The sequence below is a fragment of the Andrena cerasifolii genome, chromosome 2 (genome assembly GCF_050908995.1).
Source record: "Andrena cerasifolii isolate SP2316 chromosome 2, iyAndCera1_principal, whole genome shotgun sequence".
Lineage (NCBI taxonomy): Eukaryota > Metazoa > Arthropoda > Insecta > Hymenoptera > Andrenidae > Andrena > Andrena cerasifolii.
Genome location: NC_135119.1, coordinates 24,526,014 through 24,542,945, shown reverse-complemented (window position 1 = coordinate 24,542,945; position 16,932 = coordinate 24,526,014). Strand labels below are relative to the sequence as shown.

The 16,932-nt window shown below is 43.3% G+C and overlaps 1 protein-coding gene across 1 annotated transcript in view; it reads left to right on the top strand.

Moving 5' to 3' along the window:
• LOC143378743 (uncharacterized) overlaps positions 1–16,932 on the top strand; it is a 373,081-nt gene that overhangs the window by 342,791 nt on the left and 13,358 nt on the right. The window contains exons 10-11 of the mRNA XM_076830684.1: positions 12,254–13,099; positions 13,508–13,756. Of these exons, the coding sequence (XP_076686799.1) occupies positions 12,254–13,099; positions 13,508–13,756 (1,095 nt within the window). The remainder of the gene's footprint in view (positions 1–12,253; positions 13,100–13,507; positions 13,757–16,932) is intronic.

The following is a 16,932-nucleotide window of genomic DNA, read 5'->3' as shown; positions in this document are numbered from 1 at the left end:
AACGCAAAAAGTTCTGTAAAATTATACGCTTCCGCTTCTTCAAAAAAAATTCACAAACATTCGCCTCTTTTCGACCGCCTGACTAGGCATAACCCCTTAACATTTATCGAAAAGATTGTTTTGGTAAGCGAAGAAAGGTTTTATAGAATTTTTGATAAGTTACCAGTTTTAGGTAACTGGTCCGCCTCACCCTGTGCTCCGTCTCTACCGGAATTACCCGTACCATTGAAGTCGGAATCAGTCGTCGAACGAACAGATGTCTCGCTCGACGACAGTAGCACAGAATGTTTTTTTTCCCAACGGCGGGCGTAAGTGATACGTATCAATATCCAGTCGAACGTGCGCGCGCGATCAATATTCAAATCGAAGCGTTCCTCCCATCAATGCTGATTCGAGTACGTCCCGTTATTTACCGGGGAGAGAGGATCACGGCTTGAAGCGCGAAAAAGAGAGAATAAATGGGTTAGCGAGTGTAGTGGCGAAAGCAGGTTAAAGGTTGTAAAGCGCGGTGTGCGGTTGGCTCCGGCATAAATTTCAATCCCCGACCGGGCGGACGTTGAAATGCAGATGATCGGTCGGCCCCGGTTATACGCGGCGCGTAATTGAAATTAATTTACAATCGATAGCCGACGTCGGGTCTAAGGGGCTGCGCCAACAGCAATATTGTAATCACCACGAGAAATCTGTTTCGGCCAGCTGAGGAGCGCCTCGAGCGCGGCTGGCTCGTTCAATCGCTCCAGTACTCCGTCGGAACCACACGGGAACCGTTTTGCGCGCCGCAAAATGTCCATGACATCCGGCATCCATTCGCGGGAGAAACCTTGCAATCCCCGAGCAACGTTTTTTTTCTCGGAATAATGGCTGCAGTTCCCCTCTTGCAAGCTCCATCGATCTCCCCGTCGACGAATCCTTGATTCGCAGTGAATTCTTATCGTCCCCTTATATTTCGCCGAGCTGGCTTCCAGCTTCATTCTCGAGGACAGAGACAAGGGGAAGGATAAACGAAGATTAGACCCGCGAGGAAATAATTTCTGTGCCAAAGGGTGGCTGCGTTTTCACGGTGGATCGATCACGGGCCACCTTATAACATCGACGGGGTAGTAGCTCTTAAAGGCCTCCTTTCAGGAGCGCGGAGTAAACGTTGCCGGGGTTAGGATTCGCGTCTTTGAACTTGACACGGGTCACCTGACTCTGCGGCTTCAGCCTCTTCTTCGGATCCTTGCACCGCAGTCTGTCCCTCTCGCCACCGACCAGCCCTCTCTGCCCCACTGTTTTCCTTCCAACCTCGGCTCTTTATCCTTGGCCAGCTCTGTCTTCCTTCCTCTCGATCTTCCCGGACTCAGTGGAATCCATCCTGGTCGGGACGACGGGCGCAGCTCCTCCTCTCGCTCCCTTCCCTCTCCTTCGCCCCTTTAATTTTCTGCCGCGTCTTGTCGCCGCTCGATACAGTCTGTCGGGGGTGTATCGGGGTTAGTGATGCGAGCTTGGCTCCCCCTCTTGCAAGCTTTTGCAAGCTGAGGATCGCTCTGAGCGTTACTCAAGTTCAGAGCAGCTCGGGGATCTTGGCACATTTGTCGGTCTTCTTCGACTTGACGCAGGCAAGGGACCCGAACGGGTAACGCCATTGTTGGGACACAAAAACCCTGTTGTGGGTAAACAAGGAAATCAGTCGAAAATCTGTTTAGACGCTTTTATTATACACATCTTGAATTGTTTTAAGCTTTTCTTCTTTTCTTCTTTCAAAATGGCACTTTAAACGTTGCGGCATAACTTAAGGGGACTAGGCAGTCGAAAAATCGAGTTTTTATTGCATTTTCCGAAAGTACTATCTTTTCTCAATAAAGTGCCGCTTGGTTTGTAGTAAAATTCGCAAAATTGTAGATTTGGCAGCTAAAAACGTCAAGCGGCAACCTATAGCGTCGCTTTTGCCCAGAAACTTTAAATGCGTTTTTCTCGAATATTTTTTTCTTTCGGCGAAAACCTCTGATATGGTCTGTAAAAATTCGAGATTTTCATAAAAAAAAATCCGGTGACTTCTTAATTTTTTTTATGAAAGTCTCGAATTTTTACGGACCATATCAGAGGTTTGCGCCGAAATGACACATGTTCTACACATCCTGTAATTTTTTCCAAGTCGATTTGAACCTCAATTCGCTCGCAATCAGGAAAAAGTGAAGAGAAAAAAATATTCGAGAAAAACGCATTTAAAGTTTCTGGGCAAAGGCGACGCTATAGGTTGCCGCTGGACGTTTTTAGCTTCCAAATCTATAATTTTGCAAATTTTACTATAAACCAAGCGGCATTTTATTGAGAAAAGATAGTACTTTCGGAAAATGCAATAAAAAAATCGATTTTTCGCCTGCCTAGTCCCCTTAAGCAAATTCGTTTCGATTCACTTGACGTTTTTGTTCACTCATGTTCATGTTCACTCTCTAGCTTCATTCACCACCATTTTCAGCTAAAAAATTATTCATAACATTAAAAGTTTTCAACAAATCGTAAAATCGGTAATTATCACTCTAGACAATGTGGTTTAGAAACTTCTGTAAAAAATTTCAAGTGAATGGAATAAAATTTGTTTATGTTAGGGCTGCAAATCAATTTGAAAAACGTAAAAAAGTGTCATTTTGAAAAAAATTCAAAAATAAAAATAGTTTAAAACTACTTAAGACGTGTATAATAAAAGCGTTTACACAAATTTTCGACTTATTTCTTTGTTTACCCACGAACAATTGTCAAAGGTGCACTCAGCTTTTACCCCTTAATTAAAATTGTATCCTCCCCTAAGAGAAGTGCGTGGAGGTTCGCAGAAAGTAATTTCGCGCATTAAAATTTAATGGAGCATCTTCCGTTAATATCGAAGCAGTACCTGCCAATTACATACTTCATTCTGTATAATTAAATCTTCTTGATCAACGGGGACACGATTCTCCGAGCTGCAGAAACGGAACGAAGTAATCGGCGGAAAAACTGATTTCCGGGGGAGAATTTGTTGGCGAAGTTTGAAAGGCAGCGGCCAGGGGGTGAATATTGGTGGACGATCGTCGATTGGTCCGATGAATTCGCGGCATCGGTGTTCGCGTATCGGTCATTACACCTAATGGTTTAATATTCGCGATACAAAATTACGCGACGCGGTTATATTTGACAGAATCGGGTCGAAATGTTGGCCGGGCAATAATAATCAAGCCGTCCAAGCTCGATGTCGTTCGACTGCACTCAGCTTTAATTACATCGCTTGTCATGCGTGTTTACCGCCGGAGATATGTGTATTTTACCCCTCTATAATGCATCCCTCGAATCACGCTGGCAGAAAATTACCAGGCTGCCTGCTGCTCCTGTCTTTGATTCGCGAAACGCGCCATTGTTTCGCCCTACCCTCGCCCCTGCGGTTCACTCTCCAAGATCCCGGGCTCGCCAGTAGTCTTCCGAATAGAAATCAATTTTTCCCTTTCACGGAAGCTCCGACAGTGAAGCTATGTAACTGAAACACTCTTTCGGAGAATCTCGTCGGTCTCACAATACCGAGTCCACCACAGGGAGGCGGTACAGGGACCTCGGAAAAAGAAAAAATAAAGAAAAAAGGAAAACAGAAAAGAAAAAAGTGGGAACGAAAAATGTTTATTTGATTAAAATTAATCTGATTTTATTAGCTTTAAACACAGAACTGACAATACTATGGACACACCACAATTGTGTAGATGAAATTAGAATATAATTTCTAATATTATTAACGGTATGGCTATAATAAAGTTATATATTTACATATGTTAATGTTTATTTCTGTACTTCTTTTAATTTTTATTTTATTTTTTTTGTAGTATAGTTATTATTATTCTTTATTTCGGGAGAGATTGATATGCTTTTTTACCGTTGCGCCAACCGATTACCAAAATATTACTTGCATCCGGACTCCTTTATAGAGAAGACCGGCCCTGAGTCCACCCGCGTGAAATCATTTCTACGAAATTTCCAAGTTTCGCCCTCACCTCCCCCAATCACCTTGATATTTCGCGGCTTCGCCACGCCGTAATTCGCGTCCGCGAGGGACAGCCCCGAGGCGAGGAAAAGGAGACGGACGAACGTTCGTTGTGAAATTATAATATTAAATGGTATTCATTCCCGGGGAAATATTCTCCATTATCGCGACGCGCAACAATCCATTAACTCTGAAAATAAGAGCGGATGACAAAGCTTTTCTTTTATCGGGGAAAGGAATTACCGGGCGTACCCTCCGTCTTCCTGCAAGAGGGGGGGGGGGAGACGGCAGGGAGGAAAGGGAGGAAGAAGTAAAAAGGAGAACGGAGAACGAGGGCGAAAGTATAAAGAAGTTTGATGCCGAAGTCCGGGGCTAAGCGAAAATATTGGTCGCACTCGTTCGAGCGAAATCAAAGAGGAGAAAATCAATCTCGGAGTCCTACGGGTGGGAAGTTAATGCGAATTAAAATCCAATTCCGTCGGACGGGGGAGCCCATTTCCAAACGTTGCGCGTCTTCGTGGCCGGGGAAAACAGGAAGTTCCGCGGGGTAGAAGAGGGAGGACCATCGGGATCGTTGGTTAGAGAGGCTGAATTCACGTCGGGCGAAAGGAAAATGTTTCGCGCGGTGGACATAAATATTTAATAAACGGGCTGCGGCGCGCGCGCACCTTCCACGTGGCGATAAAATATTTCCGTCGGTGTCCCATAAATATTTTTACACGCCTTTATTCGCTGCAAAGTGTTTTCCACTGATTCGCGCGAACGCGCTTCCGGAGCCGACGTCCTTACTCTTCGAACCTGTCCCACATAATCGAAATACCTTTCTGCGATCGCTTTCTGACATTGTAATTGAGGACTTTGCAGCGAGAGGGGTGCATCTCCATTTTTTTACAGTTTTTGAGTTGTGACGTTTAATATAGGTACGTTAAAAAAATTCTACTTCGTTTGGTGAACGTTTGATGGAAATCTGATGACGAGTGAGTGATTAATTGCCAATAAATAAAAATAACAATATTAATATTAATGTGTAATAAAAATATTAATATCAATATTTTATTAATTCATCAATATTAATATTAATATTTTGTTATAGAGTAAATTTAATATTAATATCATCGTTATAGAAAGATTTTTCACGAAAAATAGAAATCCAAACTTACTAACTCAGTAATTATGTAGGTACTACCTACTTATTGTACGAAAATATATATTTTCCAATTAGTGTTCTCTTTTCAATATTCCAATAAATAAAAATAACAATATTGATATTAATGTAAAATAAAAATATTAATATTAATATTTTATTAATTCATCAATATTAATATTAATATTTTGTTATAGAGTAAAATTAATATTAATATTTTGTTATAGAGTAAAATTAATATTAATATCTTCGTTATAGAAAGATATTTCACGAAAAATAGAAATCCAAACTTACCAACTCAGTAACTATGTAGGTACTACCTACTTATCGTACGAAAATATATATTTTCCAATTAGTGTTCTCCTTTCAATATTAATTCAAAGCAATAGTTTTATAAACAATTTTTTTCTAATTTACTCGAAATTGGTAAAGATGGAGCTGCACCTCTGAATAACGACTGACACTCCTCCTACAGATTACTAATAGTAAGTGATAATAACCATGTATATCCACGTTCAAAGTGGAAAACAGAAAGGGGATGAACGTTCCGCTCGAAAGGGTCACGAGCCGCGATAGGAGGAAGAATATCTTTCGAAGGTCGTTGCTTGTTTCCCGTCCACCGACAGAACGAAGAGCGTCCTCCCTATTTCGCCGAGGGGCCCGAGAGTCCACGCCCCCCTTTCACTGCCAAAAGTTATTTCCGCTGGAAATTTATCGCTCTGCCGAGAATCGAGGCGTCATTTCCGGATGAACGAAACAAAGAAGGCGTCGAAGCAGCTCGCGCGAAAGATAATTGGCGTGCCGTTCTATCGCGTCCTTCCTCGCTGCGCCATCCCCTCGCCGAGGAAACCAACCCCCCCCCCCTCCCTCCGCGTCGCGGATTTCTTTTCCGGAAGAAAACTGTACGAGGAGCGGGAGCTGACGATTGTTAAATGTACCCACGCCTCGACTGATTTATTCCCCGAGGGTTTTCGAAGGAGAGAAGCCTGGATATTTATCGTCCCTTTCCGACACCGCGGTAAATAATGTGTTTGCTCTTTAACGCGATTTATTATTCGGGGCTCCGCGAAAACGCTCCCGTATCGTGCGCGCGAATTGAAAATGCTGCAACTAACGAACGGGGGGGAAAAAAAGCGCCACGAGACGGGACGTTAATAAATGTAACAAGATGGAATTAATTACGATTCGAATGAATTATAGGATTTGCTCCAGCAACGTGTGCGCTCACTCTCGGGCCTCATTATCGCCTTTCACATATAATTGGAGATTACACTCGGCCGATACCATTCCCGTCGATTAGTCAATAATCTGAGACTATTTAAGTAGTTGTACTCGTCATTCGATTCTAATATTTTTCTTAAAGTCTTTTTATTAAATGTTTCCAATTGTTACTTACAATTATTTACATTTTTTTAAAGGTAATTATTTAATATAACATGCCGATTTCTATACCTTAAAGGTACGTACAGTGGCTCGCATTATTATTCTGACACTTTTTAAAATCGCATAACTTTTTTAGAATTGGTTCAAACGACTTGTGTTTTTTTGAGAAGCTAGAAGGATTAGTTTGCTAACTGACGCGTTTCGTCGTTCTGAAAAAAAATGTATTTGGTTGGAACAGCGAAAAGAATAGTAAAGGTCGAGTTTTAAACTTTTTTTTTGTGAGCTTGTAATGAAAATTCAAAAAACCCGTTTGTAGATTGCAGTAAGTTGTATACGTGCCTAAAATCTCATCAAAATCGGTTAACGTTGCTCCGAGCTACAAGTTTTTTTATAAATTTCATTACAAGCTCACAAAAAAAAGTTTAAAAATCGACCTTTACTATTTTTTTCGCTATTCCAACCAAATACATTTTTTTTCTAAACGACGAAACGCTTCAGTTAGCAAAATAATCCTTCTAGCTTCTAAAAAAAAACTCAAGTTGTTTGGACCAATTCTAAAAAAGTTATGCGATTTTAAAAAGTGTCCAAATATTAATACCAGCCACTGTATACACGACGACATTTTTTGTCTAGATCAATTGCCTTTTGTGTCTAGCCAGAGCTAGTTGCAGTGTCTTCAGTCTAGCTCTAGCTCAAATTCAGTGTCGCGGACTGCTCTAGGCAGTTTCCAATCTCCCGGAATTTTTTTGAGTGTCGCATACACTTGATCTAGACACAAAAGTGTCGTCGCGTAGGCGTACCTTTACAGACCATCTCTGGAATGGACTATCAGTGTTGTAGCTGATGTGTGGGCAGTGTATTAGTGGTTGGGTATGAATAATTAATCTGAGGGGTGTTTCCTTCTGAGTTTTCTGTGGAGGTCTGAATAACAGTTTTTCTGCGAGAGGGTGTGCGTGGCCATTTATCCAGTTCCGGTGTGCTTTGGTGTACCGTGTAATTTCCTCTTGCATGGCGGGAATTAGTAGCGTTCTTCTTATTCGATTTGAATAATGATAGGCAGCTTTTGTAAGTAACCGTACAAGATGCGATTGAATGAAATTTCATTACACGCTGTCCAGGCCGGTCAGGAAAATCCGCGTGCCCACGGAAAGCCAATATCGCGTGATTAAATTTTCTACAAGCCTCCAGCGGGGAAAGAGCAACGAGATTGCGCGACGTACACAGCCGAAAAGTGGAAAATTTTTCGTGATCGATTAGACAGACGGACGGCCATTTCGTTTTAGCGCAACAAAGAAGCCGTACGCGGGGGGGGGGGCAGGGCCGATTGATTAATTAAAAAGTTCCAAGTGCCGTGTCGGGGAGGCCGCGCTCGTGATCCACGGGATAGCGTGCCTACTTCTGTTTCCTTTTTTCGCTAAAAACGGCATCGACACGCGATTCGCGCCGAGCGACCGTCAATTCAATTTAATCGCTACCCCCCCAACTTTCCGTTCGAGGGAACCACTCGAGGAATCTCTCGGAGTTCTTCAGCACGAACCTGTAATTCGGCGTTGGGAATCGTTTGATGGATAGTCGGCCTCGTTCTCAAGTCGGTGCGCAGGCTGTCCCATGTTAATCCAAGTTGAAACTTGTCGCGCCTCTTCAGGCGAGCTTCCCCGAGTCATTTGGTAGCTCGCGATGTAGTCAAGCGACCAATACGGTGAACAGATCCAAAAATGAAAGAGGAGGACAATAAAAGGAGGACGTTGTAAAACAAACCAAATTTTAGATAAGGTGAATGTCCCCATTTCTGCTCATTTCGTATTTTTCTTAGTATTATATGCGTTACGTTTGTACTATAGTTAAAATAAAATAATTCTAAATTATTTAAACATTTACGCGAGTGGTGCACGAGCTTGGGGCAATACGCTATTTTTCATGAACAAAAATACGGGCATTTAGAGCATTATATATTCAATTACAAATTACTAATAGTTAAACATCTTGAAATATATTTTTTGAATAGTTTTTGAATTGGTTGATTTATTATTAAAGAATTAATTAATTACTCTGCAAATTTTTATCGCAAACAAATTTTTTACACCTTCTTTATGACGAGTTACCTCTTAAATCAGCAGAAATTGGGAAATTCACCTTATCAACATTTATTATGTAAGAAAGCATTCATGTTTCTATTAGAATAATCTTGTAGCTACTGCATATTCAGGCCCTAAATAGGTATTAGATATAAGGGCCAAAATATAAGCACACTGTATATCTACTGCCTTAATTTAGGGCCTGAATGCGTAGTAGCTACAAGATTATTCTAATATAAAGATCATTGTTTTCTTGCATAATGAAAGTTGATATCTAAAATCTGGTCCTATTTTACAACGTTCTCCGTTTATCGTCCTCCTTTATCATTTCTAGATCCGGTAAATAGCGATGGAATTTCGATGGAATAAAACGAAAAAGGAGGACATTTTTAGGTGGTAGGAGGACACTGCATTTCAGTCTGAAAAGGAGGACATGTCTTCCTTTGGATACCCTATATAGTAGCCCCGTCAAGCAAAAGGTGATGGTTTTAAATACCAGTCGCGAGCCACAAGACCGTCCTGTCTGGAACTACCCGCACTGACACGAGAAAGTGTTTCAAATGGAAGTTGACGGCTGTCGAAGTGGACATTCTTAATTAACCTTAATTGAATCCTTAAGTGACAGTTTCGACTGTGTTCGCGCGGATTAATTAAAATAGAACAACCCGTATTTATGTGGCGCACTCGCGCGATAACGCGCAATTGGAACACTGGGGCGAAATTCGGAATTGAACCGCGCGGAACTGTAATTTAAATACCAATAGCAGCGCGGCGCATTGAAAGCGAAAACAATTATTAATTCCGTATTATACGAATTCCGCCCGATAAATTTCCAGTATATTAAATGCAATATTTCACGGCGGCGAGTGTAGCACAAAGCACCGCCGGGGCTGGACGAAAAGTGTAAAGTTACAGGAACCCATTGCTGCAACTTCGCCGCTTTGCCATTGAAATTCGCTGGACGGGCCCGATTCCGCAATACATTGTCAAAAGTTTCGCCCGATGAACGTAATTAACGATCGTCCAAGTCCGCGATTTCGTTCTCCCGTACGAAACACAAAGAGAAAGAGAGAGAGAGAGAGAGAGAGAGAGAGAGAGAGAGAGAGAGAGAGAGGGGGCAGCCACTCGGCCGATCGACAGCGGGGGGTTGGATTCTGGGATCTCTCCCCCAGCCCCGGTCTCTTTGGCCAGGACCTTCGTATCGGGAATCGCCTAACGAGTCGGAAAAATCAAGTCTCCTTTGGCGGAGTCGCCTTTGCTCCCACGCAATACATGCCTAATTAACCATAAAAATAACGAGATTTTTGTGGACACCAATGGAATCAATTTTCCAATCCTCCAACGACGAAATGACCTTGCCATGGCGAAGGACAATGGCGAATCACGTGTTTCTTTGTTCCTGCCTTACTCGACGCTCTGCGTTTAGTCCACTCGTGGCAAATGGAGAATTTTATGGAATGCATGACTGGTATTAAGATTTACACACGTGCAAGGATTAAAGTAATAAAATAAAATAAAATAGTAGACCTAGGAGGAATTGAGGAGAATAGACTTTAATTGTCGTTTCTCTTTCTTTTAGGTAATTAACAAACCATCTTGTATATTTGTAAATACTATATATATATATACAGTATTTACAAATATACAAGATATATATATATATATATCATACGTAAATTATAACCTCTTTCTTTTAGAGCAACACATTTTGGTTAGTTTCCTGGAAAGTCCTCAACATTATCCTTTGTCTTATATATATTTGTAAGCGTAATCAACGTTAAGTACAACAACTTGTAACCAATTAGTAAGTTTTTCTTATTTCTTCTTATGTTTGTAATAATTGTATTTAAAGGGTTATACCCGTTAATAATAATAATAATAATAATAATAATAATAATAATAATAATAATAATAATAATAATAATAATAATAATAATAATAATAATAATAATAATAATAATAATAATAAAATAGGCTCCTCAGAATGTTTGCCACTTGAGCCTTTTCCCTTAAATCAGCCACCGATGAAACGCCCCTTTTTCGTTTCTTCTTCCACTCAACTTGCAAGAAATATTGCAAAAACAGTACAATAATTGGGCTCATTAATGGCATCGGCGCTAATCTCAACGAGAACACCCCTAATCCTCCGCGAACGACAGAGCCCCCGTGCACGGTGGCAAACATTTTGCTCGCGGAAATTCTTGAAATCTGCAAACAGGCGGGGGGAAGGCCTGTCGACTTAAGCGCGAGATTCGAAGGGCGAAAAATCGATGCGCCGCGGTAAACAATTCTTCCAGGCGAGCGAAAGTTAAGCAAATATCTGGGCACGTCGGCCTGGCTGCTGTTTGTTTAGCATCTTGGATTGCTGTCTAGCTGCAGCTGCCTCATTAAGCCCGAAAGTAATACCGCGGTCCTGAGACAACGGAGGAGGAAGACGGAAAGCTGGGGGACGTTCTGTCTCGCGAGGCTTCGCCGAAGATAGCGAGGCCGGCGAAGGGGTTGTTGCTAAACAGAGAGAGAGAGAAAGGGAAAAGGGAGGGTGGCTGGCCCGAGGGTGCGACGTCAGATTTGTCTCGTTAGAGTTCGCATTGTGCCTGCCTATGGCCGATTTACGCTCTCTCGTTATAGTCGCTCGTCCTCCTTCCCCGATAAACCCCCGGCCCCCTTTCTTTTTCCTCCTCTGTACCTAACGAGCTTCCATTAAAGCCACAATGCGCCCCTCCCGCGATTGGCACCGTGTATGTATGCCGTATTCCGTCGTATCGCCCGCAACTTTCTCCTTTCTTCCCTCCGCCCTTTCGTTCGCCCACGCAACTCTGCAGGATATTCGGCGGGCCGATCGATCGGCCAGGAGCATCGCGAATTTCCACGGAAGGCCCAGGATGTCCGTGGCATTCCGTAGCTGACCGATCTCCCCCCCCCGCAAGAAAGCGTCGTTAGGGAAGATCGATAGGCCCCATCGAAAGTTTCTTGTTGATTCCTCGCGGTGCACTTAGGGCGGGTAATTTGTAATTCAGCTGGTCTCCGGTCGGGATGTCTCTCGCTAACTTGGCCAGTATCTCCGTTTAAGGAGCCCTCGCACCGAGAGTTTACAGATCGATCGTTTATCGAGGTGTCGGCTCGCGGAATTAGGAAATGAGCTCTAATCGACTCGGGTCGTGGCCCGCGTTTGGATAAATTATTCCTCCTTCCGTCGAGGCTCCGCGTTCTATCCTTCAACTATGTTGCTATCCGTTGTTTGCTTAAATGGGTGTACGGTGAATCCTCGTTACCAGCCCGTTTCTACCATGCGTTAGGAGCCCGGCGACCATCCCCACCATTTCTTCGAATCTTTTGGACAGAGTGAGAAAACCCAATGAGCGAGCGATTCAAAATAACTCCCTTACAATCTAAAATACATAATACACATATACATACTAGAAACGCAGTCAGATTTGTTCTACATATATTTAATTCTAATCATATATTTAATTCTAGATTTACTGTATTACAAACGTATTCCGTGTATACCACGTTTAAAGTCGAGCGAAGGCTCGATCGTCCGCAGGTTGAATAGAAAATATACATACGATATTCCAGTGAAAAGCCCCGGCCAATATACACGCAAACTTGAAATTTCTCTAAAGAATTTTGGTTGAGTCAGGTTGCTCAGTGACTTTCTGGAAATTTCAGCTAGCTCCCCGGAGCCAAGCACTTGCCCGTACTTGGGCAAATTCACGGTGACCGGGGTGAACCGGAACCAGCGGAACATCCGTGAAAGCCGGCGGAACCAACACCAGGAGGGCGTGAGACGGGACAGGGAGAAGGTCCGGCACGCTCAGGAGCGGACCCAGGAGGATCGGCGGGGCCGGAAGCTGGACTTCGACGCGGAGAAACGTCGGGCGAACAACGAGTACCTGGTCCACGAGCGGATGGGTCGGCGGGCCAGGTCGAATCGCAACAGCAGAGGCCACCGGGACCACAGCCTCGAGGAAGCGTCCTCGAAGCGGTCTCTGGACATCGAGGACCTGCTTCGCGACCATTCCTGGTCGAAGATCAGAAGGTCGGAGGACCAGCGGTCCACGGAGGGCGCGTCGAGGTCGAAAGCCAGAAGAACGCGCGACGTTGACAAACGTCCGGCTGGTAGCAGACTGAGGAGGAGCCCGAAGTTGGAGGACTTCCGGGTGGACGCGGACGACTTCGCGCGGATCAGGCAGTTCTGGGCGACCGATTTCGAGGACTCGGACGACCAGGGTATCCTAGAGGTGCAGGAGGATTATTTCGGCGATTACCCGGACAGCTCGGACCTGCCGAAGAAGAGGTCGGGCAGGAACGACCGGAGGCTGACGTACAATGATCTGCTGAGGATGAGGAGGGACGTCGAGAAGCTCGGCGCCGAGGACGAGTCTTACGAGAGACGGGAGAAGAGGGAGGAAGACATCTCCAGGTGCAGCTCCGAAGTGACGACCATAACCATAGGCTGCTCCACTGCGGACAGGATGGAGTTCCAGACGGATTGCGTCGACGAGAACGCGATCGGTGAGTAAACGGAGCGAGAATTTCTCTTGAAAATCCTAAACACTTCCCGCGATATTCCCCTGAGATAATCACCGCGATGGAATTCATTAAAAAGTTGACTGAATTGGACAGCGCTGGAGGAGCAGAGTCCCCCTGTCCGTGCCCGAACTATCGGGCGCTAGAGAGCCGCGGGAATCGTCGATAATTAAAATCCCATTAACGATAGAGCGACGGTATAGTTCCGTCGGCCGTTAGGAGGCGGTTTTATTTCGTCCGGCGGCATTCAGCCCTCCCGACGAGGCTTGTCAAAGTTTATTTAGAGGATAATGGCACTCGAGGGGTAACGACCCGCTCTCGAGATACCTCCCACCATTATCCGCGAAGTTGGTTCCCCCGGTTGTAAGGGCCTGGGCGCTTTCTCTTTCGCAGCTTACTCCTGCCACGGTAGGTGGTTCGACGCGGAGGGCACCACCCAATTCGTGATCGCCACCCAGCTGGCGCCCGGGACGACCTGGGCCAACGAGAACAACAGGCCCCAGCCGTACAGGAACAGTCGAAGATTGTGCTTCATGTACAAAGAGAGCGGCGGAGTTGTCAGTCTGACTGCCAGCGAGGTGGCCTGCCAAAGGGGGATACCTCCGCCCCCGCCGATGTTGGCCTTCAACGCTACCAGTACCGGTGAGTGCCTCGCCACTTCACCCTCGAGAATCCTTAAGATCTCCAGGCTACCGCCGCGCCGTGTCTCCTCTGCCAGGACCTAACAGTTTTGCTCCGCGACTGGCTGCGAACGTTCCCTCGGTTCGAGCACTTTGTCTCGAGATTTTCGGGCTCCATTGTCCAGGGATTAGGCCGCTTTTACTCCACTCGTCCTCCATCGATTCCCTCTGTTTTTCTCGAGGCTCGCCCATTAGGCTTGCGGAGCACGCGACTCCAGATCGTATATCTTTTCAATTACGATCGTTCGTTTATTTGGGGGTTGCGGTAGTTGTGGGCAGACAGGTTCGGTATATACGAGAGCCTTCCTTGCTAACAATAACAAGTCCAGACGTTGGCCCTTGAGAACCCATTCCGTGGTCATTTTGATGGTGCGTGGATGCGTGAACCGGCATCTGCTGGGTAATCAGTTTTAAAGAACACGATGGTTTAGTAGATACACTCGCATTAATATTCGGACAGTTTTTAAAATCGCATAACTTTTTTAGAATTGGTCCAAACGACTTGAGTTTTTTTGAGGAGCTAGAAGGAGTAGTTTGCTAAATGACGTATTTGGTCGTTTTGAAAAGAAATGTATTTGGTTGGAATAGCGAAAAAAATAGTAAAGGTCGATTTTTTAAATTTTTTTGTGAGCTTGTAATGAAAATTAAGAAAAAAACTTGTAGCTCGGAGCAACGTTAACCGATTTTGATGAAATTTTAGGCACGTATACAACTTACTGCAATCTACAAACGGTTTTTTTGAATTTTCATTACAAGCTCACAAAAAAAAAGTTTAAAAATCGACCTTTACTATTCTTTTCGCTATTCCAACCAAATACATTTTTTTTCAAAACGACGAAACGCGTCAGTTAGCAAACTAATCCTTCTAGCTTCTCAAAAAAACTCAAGTTGTTTGGAACAATTCTGAAAAAGTTCTGCGATTTTAAAAAGTGTCCGAATATTAATGCGAGCCACTGTAACTAGATTCTATAGTATTTTTCTTGCTGCTTCGTCCTCGGAATCTTAACTGTTATCCTGTCACACCAGTGAAGATCCTTCTGTTTTGTTTCCCCCGGGCGCTACTCCAGTCGGTCCTTCGTCGAAAGAGCCGCTGATTCGCGAGGCGTGATTCAACCCTGAATACACGTGTACGGTCACAAGAGCGGGGCAAATTTTATTTTAAATTAAAATAAGAAACAGCCATTTGGAACAATGCTTCGGTCCGTTATTTTCAATATTGTTATTTGAAGATATAGACAATATTGATTTATTTGAAATTACAGATATTTCACATAATGAACTATTTCATAATATTTTATTTCAAATTTGACGAAATAAATAATTGTCAAAATAATATATGTAACTGAAAGATTTTATTTCAAGAAAATTTTACAACAGTTTGTATCGAGCAAAACTCCCTCCTCGAAAAATTCATCAGTAAGAAATTTTTATTTGGGACCATTTAATACAGATTCTAACGCAGAATATGGAAGAGATTATTCTTTAGGACGTCTCTTGTTAGCGGATAATCCGGAAAGTAATTAAAATACCTTTGAAATACATCAGTTGAACCTACTTTATCATCTTAGCTGCAAGATATAACTATTCTCAAAATGATTTCTTGAAATAAAATAACTCAATTGTTAAATAACTATGAAATAAAATAACCTGTTATTTGAAATAACATTGTTTGAAGTAATATTTGAAATAATGTTATTTCAAAAGTGCCCAGGTCTGCGGTCAGCTGACATCGAATATATCAAACATTATAAACAAATGACACTTTTCCGGCTTCGCTGAATTCGTAACCAGCATTTGGTCATTTCGCGTGTCTAACTCAGGAGCCCACTAAACACTTTGCACACCCCGCCACTTTCCAAACTATTCTGAAGACGAATGTCGAGAATTTCCGTCCGACATGCGCAAATGACGGATTTCTGCCGTTTTATTTCGAAGCCACGTGAAAAAGTAATAGAACGATGCTGCCTGGGCGCAATCTCCCACGCGTCTTCGATAAAACTGATTACACCCGCGGAAGGAAAATGGGAGGCGCGGCAGTCTGCCTTCGCGCCAGGGAACGTTCGATGCAGTTTGACAGAACGACAGACTGCAGTGTCCAATGAAAATCCCGGCGTCAGCGATTGTCATCCAGCGCGTTGGTTGAATACGCGCTCGCAGACGGCACGCGACAGACGGGCGCAATCTACTGCGACATACAGGCGACCCCTCCTGACAAATGTACCGTGACAATTCGTTGATCAACGTCGAATTATATGTCGCCGTTAAGTAGAATTCGCAGCGCGTCGACGCTCAAATAATTAGCGAGTATCAGCCGCTCGAACGGCGTTGGGTGGTCACCCCGGAACTTCTCCCTTTGACGTCAATTTCCCGAGGAAATCACCTTCCAGCTGAGCCTGAAGGACGATCTAGAGGAGCTCGTAGTATCCACTCATAATTATAAGACGAGAAAGTAAAGCCACGATTAAGGGTACCCTCCGATCAAATCTCTCCAACAATAGGTCATTTTTAGGATTTTATTTAAAAAAATATAAACGTCACAGTGTCAACAAACTTTTCAGGCTGTATTATTATTATTATTAATCGTTTTTTTACTGAAAAAACGAAGAAGCTTGAATATTTACAGATGGTATTAGCTATATGATTGATGATAATAAAATTTTTTTTGCATATTTTATCTGATACTGCTGTCTGTTGTTATAACGTCTTGTAGAATTGTCTGAAATTAAGAAACCAAGAAAATTCTTAAAGTTTATAAGCTTGTTCATGGTATCATTTATGGTCATAGCAAAATATTGCGATCTCATGTTTTGGCAGACGTTTGAACGACGAGCTTTAAAGAGGGGGTAATTTTACGCACGAAAATGTTGATAAAAATAATTTTCAATCGATCCCTAAAGACTGGAACTTTTCCCGCCTATTGGAAAACCTCCCTGGTAACCCCTATTTTTAAATCTGGGGACTCGTCTGATGTTCGTAACTAGACCGATCTGCATTAATAGCGTTTTATCCAAAGTCTTTGAAATATCATAACCAAAAGGCTTAGTCAAGTTTTTTCTATATGCTCCTACCAGATGTGTCTGAAAAAGGCCAGCTTTCGTATACCGCAAATTCAAATCTAAATGTGGGTCACTTGATCCA